At 34.0% G+C, this 24,214-nt stretch overlaps 1 protein-coding gene across 2 annotated transcripts in view; it reads right to left on the reverse strand.

The window, feature by feature from the left end:
- The window catches only part of LOC143255192 (peritrophin-48-like), a 35,666-nt gene extending 13,745 nt beyond the window's left edge, over positions 1 to 21,921 (reverse strand). The window contains exons 1-2 of one of the 2 annotated variants that reach the window (XM_076510462.1): positions 21,714 to 21,921; positions 1,712 to 1,877 (exon numbers count right to left, since the gene is read on the reverse strand). In XM_076510462.1, the coding sequence (XP_076366577.1) occupies positions 1,712 to 1,877; positions 21,714 to 21,732 (185 nt within the window). In that variant the 5' untranslated portion in view covers positions 21,733 to 21,921. Of the gene's footprint in view, positions 1 to 1,711; positions 1,878 to 7,085; positions 7,221 to 21,713 lie in introns of those variants that run through there. The other variant, XM_076510461.1, reaches the window with a different exon arrangement.
- Positions 21,922 to 24,214: the final 2,293 nt, after the last annotated feature.

Here is a 24,214-nt window from a genome sequence, read left to right on the forward strand (position 1 = left end):
AATGCGTACGTTATTAAATGGTAATTTTTACATATACGTAATTTAACATGATTTTTTTAGTAATTTTTCTGGGAAGAAACCATGTCATTTTGGTTCAGAATGCCAAAATCAGAAATGGTTAAATAATTCGTAAATTTCATAGGATTATTATATTTTATCATTTAAATGTGATATGTATAATTTTATGTTTAAAGTAATGTATACTTCAGCATAAGAATTGCAGAGGTCTAATTATGTTGCTATCAATTGTTTTAACTAAATACCAGAAATTTAACCCCCACATACCCACCCACCTCCAGTGTCACAGCGATATGTCTGCGAATTGACAACACTAGAAACCTGGTTTTGATACTTATGGTTATCAGAGCACCGATAGCCCATCATGTATCTTAGTGCTTGGATACAAACACTCGGAACTAGAAATGTCTTTACAATTTCTTTGCCCTATTTTCAAGTTTAAATTTGCAACAAGTTTTAAGCTTTGCTTACTTATGTTTGAAATACTTGTTTAAATTTTAAAGACATGCAAAATCCTCTCTCGAATATGGTCAAGAATAACAAGAAGTAAAGATAAAAAGGCTTTGCTTGTGAATATGTCATTTAGTTGTCACCAAAATAAGACATTGACTTAGTTGACTTAGTCTAATATCACATATTGACTTCCACACACGTTAACACTATTGTAATTAAATACGGTAAACTACTTCATTTAAAATACGTCGACAGAATTTAAATGATTTACACTCACATTTTTGAATGTTTTAGCACAAGATTTTTATTGCACAAAACTACACAAAGGGTTATCTGAGGTTTGTTCACCACGGTTATCAAAATTCGGTTTCTATTAGTATAAGTCCGCAGACATACCACAGGAGGACACTTCACTTGAAGTTACATCAAAAAGTCAAAATCTTAGTTTGTTTATTAAACGTAAGACTAAACAATAAGTCATCTGCGTTGTGTCTACAGTGTGGAATCGGATAACAATTTTAAAGTTGTAAGCCCAGAAGCTTATTGCTGGGCGACAGGGGAAGAAGCAACAACTTTATGACTAAGTATGATATATTAAGCTGTAATAAATGTGTTAGTACAAATAATAAGCATTTCCTTCTTTTTACCTGAAAATTCTTTTCTGCCTTGCAGTATTCGTATTTTAACATTCGATCACTAATGCATACAGTGTAATGAAAATATATTTATTTCTAAATTGGTCAAATATGCACTCAGAATAAGCAAAAGAGCATATCTTAATTAATTAATTGTTAACGAAAAAGTCAATACATTTTTAACATTTAAATGGTAAGCACAAAACTCGGTTTATTTAATTGAAGTGAATGTTATTAGTTGTCTACGTGATAAATGTTTATACACTGGTTGTTATACAAAGATTTTTAAATTAAAATTTAGTATTTTTCTCTACTGTGCTCATTGTGGTTGACATATTCTTTCCAAGATAGCTGGTCAGTCTTGACAATTACATATGTCTGTCCAGTGTAGCTGGTCAGCCTTGCCCACCTTGGTTGGTTACTTTGAAGAAATATTAGTTAAATAAACTTGCATCATTGATTGGAAAATTAAATAAATTTGATGTGGAATCGGCTCGAAAAACAATGGTGTATTTGTTCCACCTTACAATGGAGAACCAAATCAACACTTGGTTTTTTATTTACAGGTTTGACATTTAATGTTTTATAAAATATTTAATACGTACTCGTAATATTTGCCGTTAGATTCGCAGAAGTAAAATTTCCTGCATGTTCGAGCGACGTCAGCTACATAGCCAACCCTACCGTCACAGCGAAATTCCAACTCATCCGGGTACTTATGTGCCTGGGATCTAAAGAGGTATTCCGTATTCGTACCTAAAAACACAGTGGCTGAAAAAAAAAAAAATGGTGTTATTACTATTTTATTTATGTATCTGATATTTACATTCATTTACTAAGTTGTTCTCTGTTTTGTTTCAGGGAATTTCTCGTGATCTCTCTCTCTCTCTTGTTTAATATTTTAGAGTTGAAATGGAATTAAAGTAAAAAAAATATGTTTTTATGTTTCAGAATTTTCGCTCAAAGCAACACGAAGGCCCATCAGCGCATAGTTGTCTATAATTTGAGGCTGATAGTGTCGAAGGGAAGTAGCTATTCAACAGCATTTACCGACAGCTTTTGGGATGCTGTTGTCTGAGCGAATAGTGGGGTTTGGCCGCCACTCGTGAAGCGCAACTACTGCACCTAAGTGCGGAGAACATTTCTGCGCCAACGGGCTGTGAACTATTTAGAAGAAACTGGGTCTTCTTATTAGTGTTTATATATACACTATGATATAAATATTTTTCTCTCTAAATATTCTCCTCGTATCTTTTCTGAAAAACAACGTAGTTAGTTTGTAAGAGCAAAATAAATTTTTAGAACTGAAAAGTACAGAGACATTCTCGCATAAACAGAGTTAAAGACGTCATTTTACGTTGTATGCCTGTTCGAGAAGGCGATGCCTAAACAACAATAAAAAAAACACATTAAAAATAATGTGACACTAATCTAATGCTCTTCAACTCTGATTTCTCTATCGTCATTCTTAAAATCACTGTGAAGTTTTAATTTCATAAAACAGTTTTTGTAATCTCTGAAATGTTTTCGGCTTTGAGGAGATGTCGCTCTTTAACCTGTTTCAGAGTCAAACTGCCCTCTGTGGTTGCTTGCCATGTCGATTAATTTTGTGTTATTTAACACCAAATACTGTACGAATTAAAGAAGGATAAAGGTAGGAGTGCTCCTACTTGAAGTTCGTTCCTTGTACTGGTAGCTGTGTTTAGCCCCTAGTGTCTCTGAGAAATTACACGTGTAATAATCAATCGTATACGCCACCAGATTCTAGTAAAAGCCGCTGGCTAAATGACCTTATATAACTAAAGGTCTTTGACCGGCTGATATCAGGGCTTGTTCGTTACTATATATGCACAATATAAACGTTACCTGATTTAATATATTACAGAAAAGAGGCTACCAGGTTCCACGAAACGTTTTCGTGAAAAAAATAGTCATTTTACTCGCTCACTTTTTTTTATTAGGAATATAATCGTATATTTTCACAAAAGGCAGCGTTGCAACTTGGGTTTATCATTATCAGACCTGTAAATGTCTTCTAGTTCGTTTGTTTTGTTTGTTTGTTTCTGTGAATTTCGCGCAAAGCTACATGAGGGCTATCTGCGCTAGCCGTCCCTAATTTAGCAGTGTAAGACTACAGGGAAGGCAGCGAGTCATCACTACCCACCGCCAACTCCTGGGCTACTCTTTTATCACCAAATAGTGGGATTGATTGTCACATTATAACGTCCCCATGGCTGAAAGGGCAAGCATATTTGGTGCTACAGGGATTCGAATTCGCGATCCTCAGATTACGAGTCGAACGCCTTAACCACCTCTATGATACAGCACAAAACAGATTTAAAATGTTTCAAGAAAACAAGTGATAATTTTCGAAGAGCAGGGTTTCAGAATTGTTAGATAAATGTTAAAAATTACTAACAATATTTCACAATCGGTAAAACACTCGCAAACATCGTATAAAACACATGAGTTAAAAAACGCTTAGTCACTGACAATGAATGGTTATAATTCCAAATATGATAATATTTGTTCCATGCGATTAACTAATTATCGACGTTAACGCACTACATTTTAACGCCCTTACTTTAGTCGATAAGAGCATGTGAAAAATGTTAATGAATCACAGCCAAGTGGCGAGCGTGAAAATATTCCGACTTCCATCAAACTTGAGGTGACTATTAACGAAAGAAAACTGTTGGAAACAATACTTTATGCCTGAAAGGAGATTGTAACAAAGGCAAAGCACAGCGATAAGAGACACCAGCACAAAGCACAGCGATAAGAGACACCAGCACAAAGCACAGTGATAAGAGACACCAGCACAAAGCACAGCGATAAAAGAAAAAGATTACAAATTATATATTTACGTCAGATACCATGGATCGGTCAAGATATTTGTGGATTATTTGTTTGTTCGCATACCAGGTTTTGTGATATAAGACGTCAACATTTGAAATCTTTTTGTATCAGACGATTCTTTAGCCATATACATACAAAATATGAGAAAAATGAAACGTAAAACAATGACTGCAAATTTTATTACGATCGTAAAAGTAGTAGAAAACAATTATAAGTACTACTCGAATGAAATATTGTGCAAGCTCAGATTGACCCTCGCTAAAAATCTGTAATGTGTTTAGTTTAAATAAAATATTTAGTTCTTTTTTTACTCCAAGTAGGTGTAAAAAAATGAAATATGTGAAAGACATAATGAAGGCTATAGAAATAAATACTTTACGTTTTCTGAGAGCTCGGTATGACCACGTGGTTAAGGCGCTCGATTCGTACGTAATCTGAGGGTCGTGGGTTCGAAACCCAGTCACACCAAACATGCTCACCCTTTCAGCCGCGGGAGTGTTATAATGTGAAGATCAATAGTTTTGTGAATGACACGTAGTTGATGCGCTCGACTCGTACGTAAGCTGATGGTCGCGGGTTCGAATCACCGTCGCACCAAACATGCCCACTCTTTCAGCCGTAGGGGCGTTATAATGTGACGATCAATCCCACTATTCGTTTGTAAAAGAGTAGCCCAAGAGTTGGCGGTGGGTGGTGATGACTAGCTGCCTTCTCCCTAGCCTTACACTGCTAAATTAGGGACAGCTAACGCAGATAACTCTTTTTTAGATTGCGAGAAATGCAAAAACAAACAAACAAATGTTTTCTGAAATAATTCTTAAGTCCATAAAACCAGAGATTCTAAAAACATTAAAACATTCATGTCAGAAAAAGTGTATTGGACATAGTTTGGAGCATATTATAAAACTTATATACATCTCTGTGTAGTGGTATGTAGAACCAGATGTGATCCATGGCACCGAGAGTGACATACTTAGTACCCATGTATTTGGCTCACCGTAAATTCACGATAATTCGACGTAAAATGCTACCATTGTTGTCTTAGTGCTATAAACAGACGCCGCAGTATCTACTGAGGTAGAATATTCTCACAGCGACGCCTAGAAATAAACAACTACTTTTCAGAATGAAAAATAGTGTCGCATCATTTCTATTCGAATATACAACGGTTAACTATCCAACAAAGTTCTAATAGATTTTTCAACCTTTGGTATGCTTGTAGGTTGTTTTTAAATATAATAAAACCATATATGATGTCCGTAGAAAATTAATCAAACCGTGCGCTCTTACTCCAACCTTGCTGTCTTTCGCAAGTGAAAGTACTTCTAAGAGAAGCACGATACTTAGAACATCGATCTTTGAAAAGAAAATGCAGTTAACTTTTAGTAAGACGTTCCTACCAAATGGGAAAGATAATATATAGTTTACGGCAGAATAATCGTTTTGTTTTCAAGGTATTAACTATTACTAAACACCTCAGAGAGTTTAGTAAATTACATGAAAATTGTTTTGGAACCTCAATACGTACGTATAGTCCGTATCATTACGTCCATTTATACTCTGCTGCTAATAGAACATTTTTACAATAACCCTGGAACGTAATTTACATTGAAAAAGACTCCGTTTTAAAACTGTCATACCCAAAGCACACCACTTCTTCCTGTTTGCTCTTCACAATCTACTTAGTTCATGAGGGTGACCGCTACTTAGTATCTATATCTAGAGTTGGATCGCACAGAAATCCGGCAGTTTGACGAGTACATCTTCGAGTAGAATTCTTTGAATGTCTGTTTCGTTCTTCAGCTACTTGAGGTGTACTTAGCTGAACGAATATGTCACGGAACGATCTTTTGTCGGAAAGAGTGGCTACATACTTACCCTCTTAGCAATTGATTTTTTGATGACATTACACTATCAAAATGCAACGTCAAACACCGTTAACATGTCTTTTTGATACATTCTACTGTACTGCAGCTTTATATTGGCTGTGGTTGTCGTGCGACTTGTTTGTTGATTTACACAATCTGAGTCGTTTTAACGTAAAATATTCAACTCGATAATATTAAACTGTCGCATCGTACGGTTGTATGCATCACAGTAACGCAGATAGTAAAATGGATACCTGGCCAAACAAATGCAATGCAATTTGAATAATTTCCATAGTTCAAATGATCTACTTACGTCTATGAATATTTGAGAAGTCTGGTTTTGTTCTATGTTGTTAAGTGTTTCAAATATTGGCAGAAAACTAGTAATGTCCTTCATACATATTCAAATATTAACAGAAGTTATAAATTATGTTTTATGTTCTCATGTTCTCGTGTGTTTAACTGATACAAACTTAAAGTTGGGATCGGTTGGAAAAAACGGATAAATGTGTGAGGCGTGTTATTACTTATGCATGTGTTGTCACTTTCTGCATTAAAAACCTATTTCTCAAGCATAACTTGTGCTCTAATTCATATTTACACTTCACGTTGCATTCCTTCAAAACTACGTTAAAATATAAATTTAAATTACTGAGAAAACTGGAACTGGTAGTTTCACCAAAACTATAAAATACTAAATATTTCAATGCAAAAGATGTCCTGAAAGATGTTTATTTATGGTTTAGAGACAGAGGTCTTAAGCGTCTGTAATGCTTTGTAGCTCTCAGCTATGCGGTTTACAAAATGGACTGACAGTATGAACTTTGGTATTTCACCATTCAGAAATAATTCTTACTAAATCTGTTAACGTAGTTTCCGAGCACACTATACAGGAGAAATTAATTAAATACGGGGCCCGGCATGGCCAGGTGAGTTAAGGTGTCCGACTCGTAATCTGAGTGTCGCGGATTCGAATCTCCGTTGCACCAAACATGCTCGTCCTTTCAGCCGTGGAGGCGTTATAATGTGACACGCAATCCCACTATTCGTTGGTAAAAAAGTAGCCCAAGAGTTGGCGGTGGGTAGCGATGACTAGCTAGCTGCCTTCCCTCTAGTCTTACACTGTTAAATTACGGATGGCTAGCGTAGAAAGCCCTCGAGTAGCTTTGCGCGAAATTCAAAACAAACAAACAAAACAAGTTAAATATGGTAAACAGTAAACGACTGAATTGGATAAATTGGTATAACTTACCTAGATATAATAACAGAAACTTCATTATTCAAGTATAGTGTTTCTTGAACTAATGATGAATTTATTAACGTTCTTTTTTACTTTCGATTGACCCCTTAAATATCTTCAAAGAGGCAAGGAGTGGCTTTCTGTTATCTATAATAACCTCTACTATAACCTCTGTTTGAGGAATTTCATAATCTATGGAGTGACTTATCGTATAGTAAACAGTTGTTTGTTGACGTAATACCAGCTAGTTACTATGGCATTAAAAGTGTCTGAGAAACTTTTACTATTGAAGTGTCAAAATCAGGTTCAGATTAGTTGATTGTGCAAATACTAGCCAAGCAAGTACTTGGAAATGCAACTGATACCGAGGAAGTTTTATTTAAAGTTGTATGTATCTATTAACTTTCTTTCTGGTATGTAAGAGTTGAGCGTCCATCACTTGTTTTGAATGTTTCGGTGAAATAAATAAAAAGTTTTAAAATATCCAGCGAAGTTATTTAAAACGGTATATTTTTTTTATATTACTAATATCGTGTGTTTGTGTGTTTTTCTTATAGTAATGCCACAATGGGCTTTCTACTAAGTCCACCGAGGGGAATCGACCCCATCATTTCAGGGTTGTAAATCCAGAGACATACCGCTGTACCACCAGCGGACTATTTAGAGTACCCAACAAGTTGCTTGCACTGTTTCGATCGCGGGTTAAGTACAGATTTAGCACGTGTTAAAATTACCGCTTGGACTAGTTAAATGTAATACTAACATATGATTCTAAGCATATGATGTCTGGATATTCCAATATCATAAACACATAAGTTAATATCATTCGTGTGTTCAATAATATTATGCTAGATGCATTGGATACATGTTTATATACATATGAAGGTTATAAAAAGTTATTTAACATGTGTTCTTGAGGTTATTTACAAAATCTTTTTTATTATTCCCCTTTTTATGAGCCAGGTGGTTAAAGTTCTTGACTCATAATATGAGAGTCGCGGGGTTCGGATCTCCATCTCACCAAACGTGCTCGTTTATTCGGCAGCTGGGGTGATATAATGTCACGGTCAATTCCACTATTCGTTGTAAAAAAGAGCAGCCCAAGAGTTAGGGTTGAGTGGTGATGAGTAAGTGCCTTTCCTCCAGTCTTTCGCTGCTAAATTAGGGACAAATAGCGCAAACAATCCTCTGCTCAAAATTTATACAAACAAACGCTTTTATGTGACTTGAGGAATAAAATAACATATAACATTGTGAAGGTTTGCGAGAAGTTATAAGGTTCTTTTATGCACACACTTAGAGCTTCTCTAAATTGTTTGTTCGTTTTGTTAAAATCGGACCAAAAACGCAATAATGATTATTTAACTATTATTATATTATTATTATTGTTTCTGTACTTTCTTTCATACAATATAATTGAGCATCAATAGGTGTAGATAAAAACAAACACAACTTGGAATGAATAATGTATATATAAACAGTGATTTTTCTCTGATGTTCAACGCCATCTACATACTAGTTTTACTTAAGGATAAAAGCGTGACATTATTTTATGACAAACGAAATCGTTAGTGTGGGTATACTAAAATACACGTGTATATAAATGTAACAAAGACAAGATGTGATCGCATGAAAAAACAACTCTTTAATACCACAGAGTGATGAGTGTCGTTTTATGTTAAAAGAATGTAAACACGTACATTTTGCTTCGATTTTTAAGCCCAATTCAGATAACAAATGACACTTTTGTGTATAGTTTATTTTTTCCTTTACGTTTTCCAAAGCTAAATTTAAATAATTTATAACAGGAATCGTGTTCATATATCTGAATAAGAAGGAGATATATTTAAATGGGAATAAATAAACTTGCCGAAATTATTCACCTCCATGACATGAATATCTAATATTAAAGTGCATATACTTCAGAATATACGAGTATCATGTTATGTACTTAAAGACTGACGAAGCTAAAATCATCACTTGCATAATTTACTTACGATCTTTAGACTTTTTTTATTTTTTCTGGCACTTTTAAATTAGTTTTTCCGCAATATTTCCTTTAAGTAGTAACGGATGTGCCTCGTTTCCTTCTATTTATCATTACAAAATTATATTACTTCCTTCACAACATATAAATTATGTTTTATTACTTTATGTTCCTAAAGGTTTAGTTCGTGTTTTTAGTTTAACGTCAGTGAAGCCTCTGGACCAGTTTAAGCTACGTGGATGTATTTTTGATAAAGTAGTGGGTTTTTATATTTTGTTTTGGATATTCGCGCAAAGCTACACAAAGATTATCTGTAGTAGCTGTCCCAACTTTTGAGTTAACAGACCAGAGAGTTTGTTCGTTTGTTTGGAATTTCGCGCAAAGCTACACGAGAGCTATTCTTGCGCTAGCCGTCCCTAATTTAACAGTGTAAGACTAGAGGGAAGGCAGCTAGTCATCACCACTCACCGCCAACCCTTGGGCTATTCTTTTACCAAAGAATAGTGAGATTGACCGTAACATTATAACGTCTTCACGGCTGAAAGGGCGAGCAAGTTTGGTGTGATGGAGATTTTACCTTTTGTTACTAACAAAATAGTTAAGAATAAACTTAACTCTTCAGTTTGAAATAATCACTTTAGTGTTTGAAAGTATCATAATTTGGCGTCTTAAGCTCTTCCTGTATAACTAATTATTCATTCTTGGTTCTCATCAGTAGAACTCGTTAATGGACACCAAGCAGACTTCGTTCGTTATACTTTAGATTAAGGGTGTGCTGAAACGTGACATTAAATTTAGATTACCATTCAAAGGGGTCTATACAAAAATAAAGAACAAAAAAACATAGTTCTTCGGGTAATTTTTATTTTCAGCCGCGGCATAACAGCTCATAGAACGTATTTCGTTTATCGTGTATGAACTTTCAGTTCATACCTCCGTCATAACTTGACAGATTTGAGATTTAATTACTGTTTTGGACTCAGAAGGCCAAACCCTTAAGACTGACGTATTTGACTTTGTTTGATGTCTCATATTAATATATTCTAATCCTACCTAAAAGTGATTTCAATTTGAGGCTTGTCTTATAAAGACCTTTGGTTTTGTTAGAGCATCAACGTATAGCTAATAGAAGGGAATAAAAAAAACTGGTTGATTAATTCACTGCAATCCTGCCTTAAATAATTTAAAGTGCCGCGGTTATTGAAGATTCCTTCTCGTTTTTTGTATGGAATGTCAGAAAAAATATATTTTCTAAAGTTTCCAGAAGTTCAATTGAGATACATCAGCTGGAAAAAATATTTAGCTTTTACGAACCTGTTTGGTGTTTTTTGGGGAAGCTGAGTCGAAAGTTTTGAACACATCATTCTCAGTTTTGATAGGCTTAGAGGGCTCACTTTTGGCTTTTGGACTACTTTCATTTCATCTAACAATAAAAATTAAACTTCCACGACCCCGAAGTGCAGACTGCGTTATTGTACAAGCAGAACTTAGTTCCTCGGACTTACAGTCCGCACATGTTAACCACAAAACCTAACTTTTTTTTTAGTTTATTACTTTTTCTATATGTATATCATCTTACATCAAAGAAAAGACGTCTCTTTTTACCTATACAAATATTATTTTAGTTGAATATGCGATACACATTCAAATTGACCGCAAATATCTCAACCATATTTTTGGTCCATACTTTATACTAATAACATACTATTTGATAACATAGTTACCACTGTCTTTATTTCTTACATACATATATATATATGAATAACAACCTTGGACCTGAAAGTTTCTACGTCGGTAAAATAATTATGTACGTATTAAAATGTTGAGAACGAAGTTTACTAAAACTCTGAATACGCTGATTTGGATTTTACTTTAAAAATAATATGAGTAAGAAATGCAACTTAAGTTTGTTTGTTTGTTTTGAATTTCGCGCAAAGCTGTACAAAAGCTAGCATATATAAAATTATGCATTTTTATGAACCATTCTGTATGTTTCTGAATTTCGCTCAAAGCTGCACAAAGACTATCTTCGCTAGCCGTCCCTAATTTAGCAGTGTAAGACTAGAGGGAAGGCAGCTAGTCATCACCACCCACCGCCAACTCTTAGGCTACTCTTTTACCAACGAATAGTGGGATTGACGGTCACATTATAACGCTCCCACGGCTAAAAGGGCAAGCATGTTTGGTGTGACGGGGACTCGAACCCGCAACCCTCAGATTACGAGTCGAACGCCTTAACCCACCTGACCATGCCTGGCCTGAAACTTAAGAAAAAAAGGCTGAAATATAAGTCATAAAAACTATTGCATATTTCAGAAAGATATTAAATGATTGTTATGAATATTTAAAATATATTAACTGGGCCTTGTTTTAAGGGTTCCTTTACATACATTTATCTTCTTCCAAGTGTTTCAAAATGTCATATATTGTAAAATGTCAAAACCTTCGTTGCAGCTCCAGGACTTCATATACGAATATATTATTTAAATAGTTTTAAAAGTATGATAACAAATATTGAAATATAATCCCGCAGTAACGTGGCAAGATAACATTTAAAGATAACTGAAGTGACAATTAAGATGGAAACTAATAATAGCAATAATTATTATACAGTTTCACCAAGTAAATATTTGCGTTAAGATTCTCCTTCAATAACTAGAGTTTTCAGTAATAAAAAGGAAGTTTCAGCGACAAGGTTTAGTATTTTTCAAATATAAAAACTATCGAACAAGGCTTACATTTTTGTCGCGGGTTTGAATCCCCGTCCCACCAAACATGCTTGCCCTTTCAACCGTGGGGGCGTTATAATGCTACAGTCAGTCCCATTATTCGTTGGTTTGTTTTGAATTTCTCACAAAGCTACTCGAGGGCTATCTGCGCTAGCCGTCCCTAATTTAGCAGTGTAAGACTAGAGGGAAGGCAGCGAAGCTCAAAACAAAACTTACATGTTTTTACTTTAAATCAACCATTCATTTCCTTTTATCTATTCCTTTGCTAAATGTCCTTATCTCAAAGAGTGAAATGCGAGGAATCAAAATTCTAATAAAGTGTGTTTGCATGTCACAGGAATATAGGGTTTCAAGGTTATGGTACATTTATATTTGCATTTTAGTTTTGTAGGTTTTTTTTTAGTATTCTAATTATCAGTTCCTGACAACATCTATTGAAATTACTGATAATAATTTCTGTCATGAATATTCTTATTTCTGCTTTATTATGTTTGCAAATAGTTTTGTGAATGACAGGTCGTATTTCTAGCTTAAATTAACTTTTTAATTGTAGATTGCTCTCGTGATAACTACCTCAGCAGGGGGCGTGATTTATGGTCTGTTACGGAAGTCACCGATTTTTGCACAGAATGAATTATTTGTTTAAGGTGTCGTATAATAAAATGTGGTAATATACGACATCATGTTTTAGCCAGAGCTTCTACGAACACCTGCATGACCGAATGCTAATCTTTAAAAAATACACAGTTGAATCGAATTAGAAGAAGGAATAATAGCTGCGAAAAAGGAACGTTGACTTAGAAAATTTCATATTTTAAAAGTGTTTTTGTATCGCTCTTCAATTAAAATCTTTGCGTATTTCAATGTTCATAAATATGGATGGTGTTTAGATATATATTTCTTTAATTTTTGTCCCAAGGGATTTACCAACGGCCGCGTTTAGATAAAACTGGTTTATAAATTATGTAGTTTAACAGATGTTAGCGTCTAATATTATTTATCCGCTGCTTAAATCAAGTGCACTTTGCGTTTGATTTTGCCGGCACAAGGATTATGAGACATTTTAGGCAAAGATTAACGGCCATATCTTTCAAAAATGAAAAGAAAAACAGAATTGTGGGTGATATATGCTCCACAGAACTAGATAGCCTACTTTAACACTTAATTAGAAAGAAGAAATAATGTGGTTAATTATAATACTTAATATTTGTATACATACTCAGTAATGAAACGGCCGTGTTGCTGTCAAAAATGGATAAAACTGTTTCTAATTCACATTTATAAATTTAATTTTTATTTACTATTAGTAATATTAACTAACCACTACTTCTGCCAAATTGGACTCGTTAGAAATGTTGTAGTCGAATTATTAGAATATTTTAATAATTATTATGTTTCTTCATTTGCTGTTTCTAGCTCATATTTAAACAATAGGCTGTTTACGTTCTGTCTAACGCGCGGAATGGAACTTTAGTGCATTATTAGAAAATGCCACATAGCGATATTATCCAACAAGTCAGGTTTCTCTAACTCGGTCTTGAATTCTATGGAACATCTGAGCGGGCAGGCTTACGGTAAATGCTAATTCATCCATTATGAATGTGACGTACCATAATACATTTCAAGAACCTTCATTTCATCAAATCTTTGTTTTTGGATTCACTGTACTTTCAAAGTCCTATGTTTTTAAGCCTATATGTTGTATATTTACAAATAAAAAGGAGAAGAGAAATTCATAGCGTGATGTGTAAAATATTTCATTATATAATTATATAAGTCTTATAAGTGAAACTAAATAATATTTTTTAGATCATAAGTTACTAAATAAGTACTAATCTCATAGTTTAAATACATAAAACAACATGTAACAAGAGTATAAAGTCCAGCATTTCAATGAAAGTTGTGTGCACTTGCTGAACACGTGTATATTGAGGAAAAAAACTTGGAAAAATGAACAATTATTGAAAACAACTGACACTCAAAACGATCTTTTGTAGTTGTCTCTATATCGTTTACAGTTTTGAAAATAACGCATCGATCAAACTTATTAAATGTGTTTTATTCGATCAATGATATTTTAATGATAAATAAATGCTAGTCAAAGAAGTTTTTAAATGTTTTGCAATTTATGGTGATGGGTGATCATGATCAAAAGAAAACCGTGTTGAGTTAGCGATTAAATTACGCAAAGAAAAAAAAAAGAAACTTGCAAATTTGTATTGGTTCTTAAAGTTTGCTGTAACTTTATACAGGAACGTTACAAGGTAATAAAGATTTTACAGTCTAAATCCCTAAATCATTTATCGACTCAATGATTTCCTGTAATGTTTTAACGAAATCATTACACCTTTCATCTTATATCTATCCAGCTATATATGGTTGTATATAAAGCAGAGTTCTCCATATTTTTGTCTGATGCCAGAAGTTGTTGTGAGGTATCGCTTGGACCAATTGCGATGTCATTAGTTTGTTTTGAATTTCGCCCAAAGTTATACGAGAACTATCTGCACTAGCCATCCCTAATTTAGCAATGTAAGACTAGAGGAAAGGAAGCTAGTCATCAGCACTTACCTCTAACTCTTGGGTTACTCTTCTACCAATGAATAGTGGGATTGACCGTAGCATTATAACGTCCCCATGGCTAAAGGGATGTTTGATGTGACGGGGATTCGAACCCGCAACCCTCAGATCACGAGTCGAATACCTTAACCACCTGGCCATGTCGGGCCTTCGCGATGTGATTATACAGAATAACTAAAAATAATGCTACGAATCTAATTCAACTGAGCTAGAACGTCAGAAGTAAAATGCGTGAAATTGTCACCATCCGAAAAGAACGTTTAATACCACGCTTAGCGCGGGACCTTTGTATTGGTGGAGAAGTTCATGTTCTGTGACTCAAAAATAAAGAAGTTGACCCGCGCCCGGATCTATATCATTAGTTTCAAGACTGTCATTATCGATTATATTTACTAGCACTTTAACACACAATGAACTATCGATATTGTGCCCCAAACGGGAATCGATTCCTCAATTTTAGCATTATAAGCCATATATTTACTTGAATAAATAATCACTGCTATAGCAGCTTTACGTTTCTTATTGACATGTCTTTTGTGTTTCTCAGCAGAACCAGACATTTCTAATTTAGAAGCTATTTTTATATGCTGTAATTCTGATAGTTATAAACAAACCTTTGTTTCAAGGTCAAAGAATAATCTATAGTATCAAACATGATCAGAAATACAAATTACAAACAAAAAAGTAACCTTATAGCTGAGTGAATTATTTTATCAACTATGTTAACTGGCGTTTTCAATAATTCTATTTATAATATGCCACACGGACTGAATCACCAGGAGATTTACTTTTAAGATTAAGCCCTACTAATATACTGAATGAAGGGATTCAGTGTGGCAGCGGGTTTAAATTCCCGTCACACCAAACATGTTCGTCCTTTCAGTCGTGGGACAGTTATAATGTCACGATCAATCCCACTATTCGTTTGTAAAAGAGTATCCCAAGAGTTGGCTGGTAGTGGTAATGACTAGCTGCCTTCCGTCTAGTCTTATACTGCTAAATTAAGGACGGCTAGCGCAGATAGCCCTAGTGTAGTTTTGCGCAAAATTCAAGACAAACCACACGAGTGTCACAGTTATAAAGTCCCCACGTCTGAAATGATGGAATGCATTTTGCGGATTATCACAAGTAAACCTTGGACCTTCAGAGATGCAACCAAATAAGCTTACCAATATGGGTCACATGTAGCCCATTTTACTAGACACTCAAGAGGTTCCAATCATCAGTAACTAAGTTTCTTTAACACCACATTAAACATTTTTTTTGTGGCTTTTTTCAGCAAACCATCGATAAACGTCAACAGTAACAGTATATTTCAACGAAAATAGTTAATAAATGTAAATTATGCCGTTAATAATAGAAAACTGTCACAATTGCTATTAATCTGTTTGGTGAGAATACATTTTAACTCCGTGATTGTGCTGTATATACATGAGATTACTTTAACGCTTTCTTTGCATCATGGTCACGTGATGATCCTCCTCATGCTTAAAGTGTAAAGTGATTTGAATAGTTTGTTGTTTTACAGTCATTACTATTTTTGTCATTAACCCCTGAGAAACACAAGCCCTGAGGACTTATACTGTCATAAACCTCTTGTGAAGGCTAAATCTTCATCAAATAGATCTTTAACATCTAAAGTAGACACGTTTATCGGTTTTAGTACGAACCAGTAAGCCCTCAGAGCTAGACGGAGGCCTTCTAAAGGCCATTCTACATTCTAAACACGTTAACGGCAGTCGTTGGAAAAACCTTTTTTCTGATCGTCAAAGCATTGGTAGTTTTATTGATGACGTAAGAAAAACGCCCTATAAGGCATAGATAAAAATAAAATAGAGCTGGGCGTATTGTGTTATTGCCTAAAGGCAGTAGTGATATGCCCTGTCTTATCTCAGATTATTAAGTTTTTTGTGGTCAAAATGATTTGAATATTTTAGGGTCTTGAGCTCTTCCATGTACATACTAAATAATAACGTAAAATCAGACTTTAATATCTTCAGTTGTAAACCATCGCGTGTGAAATTAATTTTCTAAAATAACACGATCTTTCTTAATCTTTAACTTAATACGTAAGTTCGATTGGGATTTATTAGCAAGGAAACTCTGCTATGTCCTGGAATTTCAACAATCTGTTTATTTATCAGTATAATTTATGTTCCACAAAGACTCAATATTGGTTTTAACACCGTTTGGTACGTAAGAAAGACAAGAATGTTTATAGTCTTGTCTGCTCTTCAAACGAACTAGATATCGTGCCCTAGTTATCAGTTGATGTTCTGTGAGACCGACGTAGGAATATCGTCAAATCCTGTTACGAGCAACTGTTTAATTTGTTATATCTCACCATTTATTTGACAAGTCAGTCTTAAGTAAACTTTGGTTATTATGTAACAATCAGAGTAACGAATCGTTCAAAGCATTTTTTTTTTTTATATGGTGTACTTATATCGAATAATAATTTTATACAATACATTAATATACTTAGGAAGGTATTTCCAATGACATTTCTAAGTAAAAAGAATACAAATAATGCAAAAATATATTAATTAAGAGCACTATGGGTCCAAAGAAAAGCAAGAAATTTAACTCTAGCTTTGAGTTGTTTAATTTTAATAAAGTCCAAGTGATTTGAATTTAGCTAAATCTTCGTGTATAAGATGTATCACTTATGTTGTATGACATCACTTTCACTGTATAGATGTAAGATTGGCTAAATCTTTATGGACAAAGTTTGTCATCACATTCACCGTACAAATATAAGACTGGCTAAGACCTTATATACAAATTGTGTTACTTATGTTGCCTTATTTCAACAAAACCTTTATAATTTCAGATTGGCTGGACCTTCGTCTACAAATTGTATCATTACGTACTTTTAGATGATGGAAATGATCGCTCTTAACTTAATGAAAAATATATAAGCTAAAAGACATAGTGAAATCAGTGTGTAAGGATGCCAGAGAAACTGGCCTAAACTTCCATCATCTAAAAGTGCATCGTGAAACAAGCGTGTAAGGATGCCAGAGAAACTGACCTATACGATCGAATATTTGAGATTTTAAACTGTCAGAAGTGATAATGTGTAATATGACGTTTAACTATAACTGACATCAATCTTCCATTCATATATATGTTCTGTCAGTCCAACGTTTTTTTTACTTTATAAAAGAACCTGTACTATTGCCATTTACGAAATAAATTGTTAAATGTATTTTGTGTTACAAATTACATCTAGTACAGATCTAAAACAATCAGGCTCGCATGCCATTGTTACTGTAATTTTACAGGTTCGAGATTGGAGTCATAAGTTCTAGCTTCTTTCATCTGTTTGAAATTTGTTTCAAAAATTGTATTTGAAGCAGGCGTGCTGGGTATTTTGATATTTTAACATTACGACCCTAGTACTTTAATTTAAAGAAGTATATAAAAGTATATTACCCTTACTTTGACTTTATTGCAATCTGTAAATCATGACTATTAGCTTTACAGGGAAAAAGAAACACTAGTCTTACGTATTACGTTCAGGAATGTTCCGTACAGTAGATAAAACATACATAAAAAATTCATCATAGTTTTCATGGTAGTAAAAAGAACAGGTACTTAACAGTGTAATTTATTGCTCTCAGAGTATAAAATGAAGTAAGCACTTTAATATTTTAATAACAGTTTATAAACACACACGTGTTTTAAAATAAATAAATAGAAAATAACAAGCTTAGAATTTAAGAAAACAAATAAAATGTTGATTTCTTCTTATTTAAAACTTTATTTTTGAGATCAGTAACTTGCTGAACCAAACTGAAGCTAGTTTTGAGTTTTTTGAAACTTTGATTATGTTACAACACACACACACACACAAATATGAATATGTGTGTGTGCACATGTAGTTACTTTGATGAGAAGTCGTTAAACTTTGGTCACATGCCCTTTATTTCTGAGACGGACTAGTTAAACAAATAATTAAAGTCATTTTTGTATTTTGTATTTATGGAAAATGACTAATACTACGTGTCACTCTTCCTAATTTTGAACCAATAACCAGTCAATAGCACCTTTCAACTCCACACTATTCACCTAGAGGGCTCTTCACTGTATAACGTACCTACAGCTTGAATTCGAGGAATATTTTATGGTATCACAGGAATTCGAATCAGACTCGCCAGCTTTTAAATCCAGAGTTATAATGCAGGAACTATCGACATCCATTAAATTAATTATTATAATTTAACAGCTCAGATATACCAAAGCAAATAATGGTAATTTAAAAAAGAAACAGTCCATTTTTTAAAACGTGAATTCAAAGAAAAAAATCTTATTTTAAACTGTTGTCAAATTAAGGCCACGTGATTTTTCAACCGACGACATTTTCTGTTACAAATCTGTGACTGGTAGTTAACGGAGAAAAGTTCTCTTTTTTGGAAAAAATAGCAAAAATGTTTTTATTTTGTACAGTTAATCGCTGAAATCGCTTAGCTCTAATGAGTTTAAGGCCAATCCAAGAGTGGTGTAATAAATGCAACCGGACTGTTAAGTCTCAGATTTAAGGTTCGTGTTTTGTTGTCGAAAAGTACTTTGGAGCTGCGGGTAGGCTATTAAAAGAGCGACGGCCAAATATCATCATTGGTTCAGAAAATAGTAGCCCAGAAGTTAGTGGTGGGTGTTGTTGACTAACTGGTTTAGTTCTAGTCTATTAGTTCAAAATTATAAACGGCTACCTGCAAATAGTTATTTGTGCCACTTAGCGATAAAACACACCAAAAAATAAAAAAATACAAATTTATGTATATACCTCCTCTTCAAACCTATCTAATACATTCTTCTGTATTACATAACAAGCTTTAAAGTGAAATATCTCATTTCTTGCTCACAACACGTAAATTGTGAGAATTTGTAGAATGAATTTAGGTAACGAATTTTTTTCTAAAAAGTTCACTTGTTAATGCCATCTTCAACCTGAAGGAACCCGGCATGGCCAGGTACTTACGGCACTTCAACTCGTAATATGAGGGTTTGCGGGTTCGAATCCTCGTCACACCAAACATGCTCGCCCTTTCAACCCTGGTTGATATTATAATGTAACGGCCAATCCAATTATTCGTTGGTAAAAGAGTAACCCAAGGTTTGGTAGTGGGTGGTAATGACTAGCTGCCTTCCCTTTAGTCTTACACTGCTAAATTATGGACGGGTAGCGCAGATAGCCCTCGTGTATCTTTGCGCAAAATTAAAAAAAAAAACCAAACTAATCAACCTGAAGGTTCGCAATAACGTTTCTTGAAGTTTTCATGTTAGACTTTTTCCAGAGACTCATATTTCAGGTGTTAGTCTTAATTTGTTATAACAAATTTTAATTGCATTAAACTTTGAAGGAATATGATTCAAATACGTCAATGAATAAATATCCCTTTTTCCCATTCTACCTACTGATTATTCTCTCTATGAAATATATTAACAGTTCCAGTATAACTGACTTACATGGCTGGTTTAATAATTATTCAGCTGCTCGCATAATCCAATTTTTGAAGCTCCAAACGCGAATACTTAAATAAATGTAGTTAAACTTGTCTCAAGTATTTTTTTCTTGCTTTAACGAGATGTAGTTTTACCCGGGTGATTATCTTCCGTCATTTCTTTTTACAAGGATTAAGTGCATCAGATATTTTATTATATACGATCTTACAGAGCGAGCCGCAACGAAACAAATGCTTTGATGGGATTCTTTATTTCTAAATACTTTTATACGTTTCTTTGTCCTTAAAATCGAGTTTGTCAGTCCATTTTATGTTACAGCTAAATATCATTCATTATAATGCTCCCGCTGTGATCTCGTCTACTGGTGGTCGACATCTGAAAGTTTTATCTCGGATCAATCATGATTAAATTACTTTGGAAAACACTGTTTAATGAACAGTCAAACCGCACATCTTCCGATTGGAAACAAAGAGAGGCTGTCAATTCAAGGATGAACTTTGTGTAGATCCTACATTCCAAAGGACGAAATACACTCGCCTGTTAAACTCAAACATTATTGTTAATTTTACTTACACATTATTCTTTACTCCGCTACTGTCATGTACTCAATTTTTGTACGAGATTGACATGTCTTAAGCTTCTTAAATACTCAATTCCTCATTAAGGTAGATCCCAAGATATGACCAGCGCAACTCTAATATTAAGAAACACGATTATCTTCTGAATATAAAGGTCATCGATTGGATAGCTACTAGAAGAGGAACATTGTTGATATGTATACTAGAACCACGTACCATGTTTTTGGAGTCAAGGAGTATGAATATTTTATTAGTGACTAAAGTGAATGGCCACCAAGAGACTTTAGCTGACATGAAAATAACGATTTGGTATTGTTCTGTTTTTGGAAAATGAAAAGCTAAACATTCATGGTTAACGTGTTAAAATAACTGTGGTAAACCAAAAAAAAGAGTAGCGTGTATGTAATATAATTCCAGGTGTAATTATTATATTATTGCATCCTTTACTAATATATTTTTTAAATTAAAAATGTACAGAATAGTAATGGATATTTCTTTTGATTCTCATCTTTCAAATGTTTCTTGTTGTGTACACGTGTTTGTATATGTCCGTGTGTATATAAATAAAACTGCTTTGTTAAAGTACTAGTATGAATTATGCATTGTTAGTCAAATGCGATCGAATATAGTGTGAAATGATATAGTTTCTCTGTATAATAATACGGACTTGACCAGCAACTACCAGTATCAATTACAATATTAAAAGTACTTTTTGCCTACATTTTCATGCATTTCGCGAATTTCCAGATACTCATTTTAAAAACAAAGCCATATATCCACAAGTAGTTTGGTGTATAAAATATTTATATGTATGTTTAAACAACCAGTGCATTGCAAGACCCATCTATAATTCCAGGGTTAACGCGTTCCTCCATTTCATAATAAAACATAAAGTTTATGGACAACACGGGACCTATTCTTCCATCTCGGCTGTCACATCTTTCAAAGTAATCTATTATAAATGTTTAAAAAATATCTTAAAGCCAGCACTTATAAACATTTTATCACACTTTCTCTAAATTTAATTTTACTGCTTGCATAACATCCAAAGTCAACCCCTTCCAGAGGCCAACGATCGTGTTAGAAAAATAAAACTGTTTCAGCTAAAGATGTCAACACTTAAATTTGTATCCCCTAGCCCTAACATTTCCAATATTAAGTATGGAGAATGTTGATACATCATTAGTATTAATTTCATTTACAATTTTAAACAACTCAATAAGATCCTCCGTAACTGTTGTTTTTCTCTCAAGAGAAATCAATTTTAAAGACCTTAATTTCTTCTCACGTGACAAACCTTGCATCCCAAGCATCATTCTAGCATCCCTTTCCTGAGCCCTTTTCAATTCTTCTATGTCTTTCCCGAAGTAGAGAGCTTAATGAAGAGCATATGTGGTTCAGCCAGTGGCCTGTACAAAAATTAAAAATTAAAGCATCTTTAGACTTGTATTCAATATTTCTGTCGATTCAACCTAAAATCCTATTTGTCCTACACCTGGCAACAGCACACTGCTTGTATGGCCTTAGAGACTGATACACCATTACACCAAGATGCTTTTCTTTCATGGGTTAACATTACTCCCATCTAAATTATACTTATAATTCAACTTATGATAACCCACATACATTATCTTGCATTTGTAATTCATCTGCCACTTATTTGCCCAACTCAGTAAACAATCTAAATCTTTTTGTAAATAAACGACATCCTCTTCGGAGCTTGAAACACCAAGACCTTGATATCATTGGCAAATTTAAGTAATTTATTGACCATTCTTTCATCTAGGTCATTGACGTAAATCAAAAGTAGCAGAGGTCCTAAGATTGAGCCTTCAGCTACCCCCCTTGTGACAAATCCAGTTTCACTGAACTCCATTTGTAACAACCCTCTATTGTTTTTTCATAAGCTAACTTATCTTTCCACACCTATAGAGATAATATTTTTATAAATCTTTCATGTGGCACGCCAAGGGCTTTCTGAAACTCCAGATAACCAAATCTAAATCATTACTATCATCTACATAAGGATATATCTTTTAAAAGAATGTCAGAAGATTTTGAAGGCAAGATTTTCCGTGAGTGAAACCATGATGACTGTCCAATAAGTTCGAATTTTTTTCTTAAATGATCTTACAAAGCATTTTTGACAGGCTTTTCAAAACATTTCCCTCAACTGAAATAATACAAATAAGCCTATAATTATTGGAACAATCTTTATTACCTTTCTTAAAAAGAATAGTGATATTAGCTAACTTCCAATCCTTCGGCACCTTCCAACTATTCAAGGACTATTATAGCAAGTGACTTGCATATCTAATCCATAATCTTCTTCCAAACTGTTTACATTTTGCCCTAAGATTATAATTTTCGTCATCCTGAACAAGCTTAGTCAATGATTTATGAGTATTTCTAAATACGATATCAAAAACACAGCGTAATTTGGTTGACGTCTTTGATTCAATCCGAATAGAAAATCCAATATATTTTTTTTATAATTTATAGATTGAACTGAAAATAATCCGCTCATGAAGAAACTGGTTTATTTTTAATAGGTTTAGGGTTACATACAATTTATTATTCTGACGAATTAACTCTTCCAACGCTTTGAAAAAAAAAAATGGATATAAATCTTGGTGTCCTGACGTCCAGTTTAACAGGTTTGGCTAATGCATTCTTTTATTGTACGAACACTTTATACATGTCGAAATGTAAAAAGTACATGACATACAGATGTAATGAAATAAGCATATCTAAGTGTTGAGTGTGATAGCTGTTCTACGCAATCGTTTCTACACATGTATTTCGCATTTCTTCTCCAGCATATCACACACACTATCTATCTCGACATAAACAGATCTTTCATCATTAACCAAGTGATAGCTTATTTCACTATTGGGAATTTAATATTATCTATTTGACACTCCCGGAAGTTTAAAATTAGAGGAAAAACTACAGTGAAACGAAATAATGTTCACAAAAATGAATAGCATCATTTCGACACGACTTTTAGTCATCTGTTTACAGTGTAGCGAATCTTTCTAACAACGAAACACTTTCATTTTTGGCTATTGTATTTAGTTTGTTTATTTTTGAATGTTGCGCAAAGCTACACGAGGGCTATCTGCGCTAGCTGTCCTTAATTTCGCAGTGTAAGGCTAGAAGGAAGCATCTAGTCATAACCACCCACCGACAACTCTTGGGCTACTCTTTTACCAACAAATAGTGGGATTAATCGAACATCATAACATCCCCAGAATTGAAAGGGCGAGCATGTTTGGTGCAACGAAGATTCGAACCCGCGACCCTCAGATTACGAGTCGAACGCCTTAATCCACCTGGTCATGCAGGGCTATTATATTTGGAGATTCAAATTCCAAAATAAATTCCTTTTAGTTGAAAGAGTACTCAAAGCAACAACAAACAACTTTTAACAAAATTTATTCCACTAAAAACAGTATTAATGGTTTATAATGATTTACTTCACTGCAATTCAACTAACGTTTTCAAATGAGAGACTTCACTTTTACAGATATATAGTTTGAAGTCGGTATAGTCATACACATAAAATTTGCTTTCTATATTTAAACACCTTCTTATAAATACGTCTGATTGTCCGTGTGGCCCATCATGGCCAGGTGGTTAAGGAACACAACTCGTAATCTGAGGGTCGCGGGTTCGAATCCCCATTACACCAAACTTTCTCGCACATTCAGTCGTGGGGGCGTTATAATGTTACGATCAATCCCACCACTCGTTGGTAAAAGAGTAGCCCAAGAGCTGGCGGTGGGTGGTGATAAC

Source organism: Tachypleus tridentatus, chromosome 7, assembly GCF_004210375.1.
Source record: "Tachypleus tridentatus isolate NWPU-2018 chromosome 7, ASM421037v1, whole genome shotgun sequence".
In the NCBI taxonomy this organism is placed as follows: domain Eukaryota; kingdom Metazoa; phylum Arthropoda; class Merostomata; order Xiphosura; family Limulidae; genus Tachypleus; species Tachypleus tridentatus.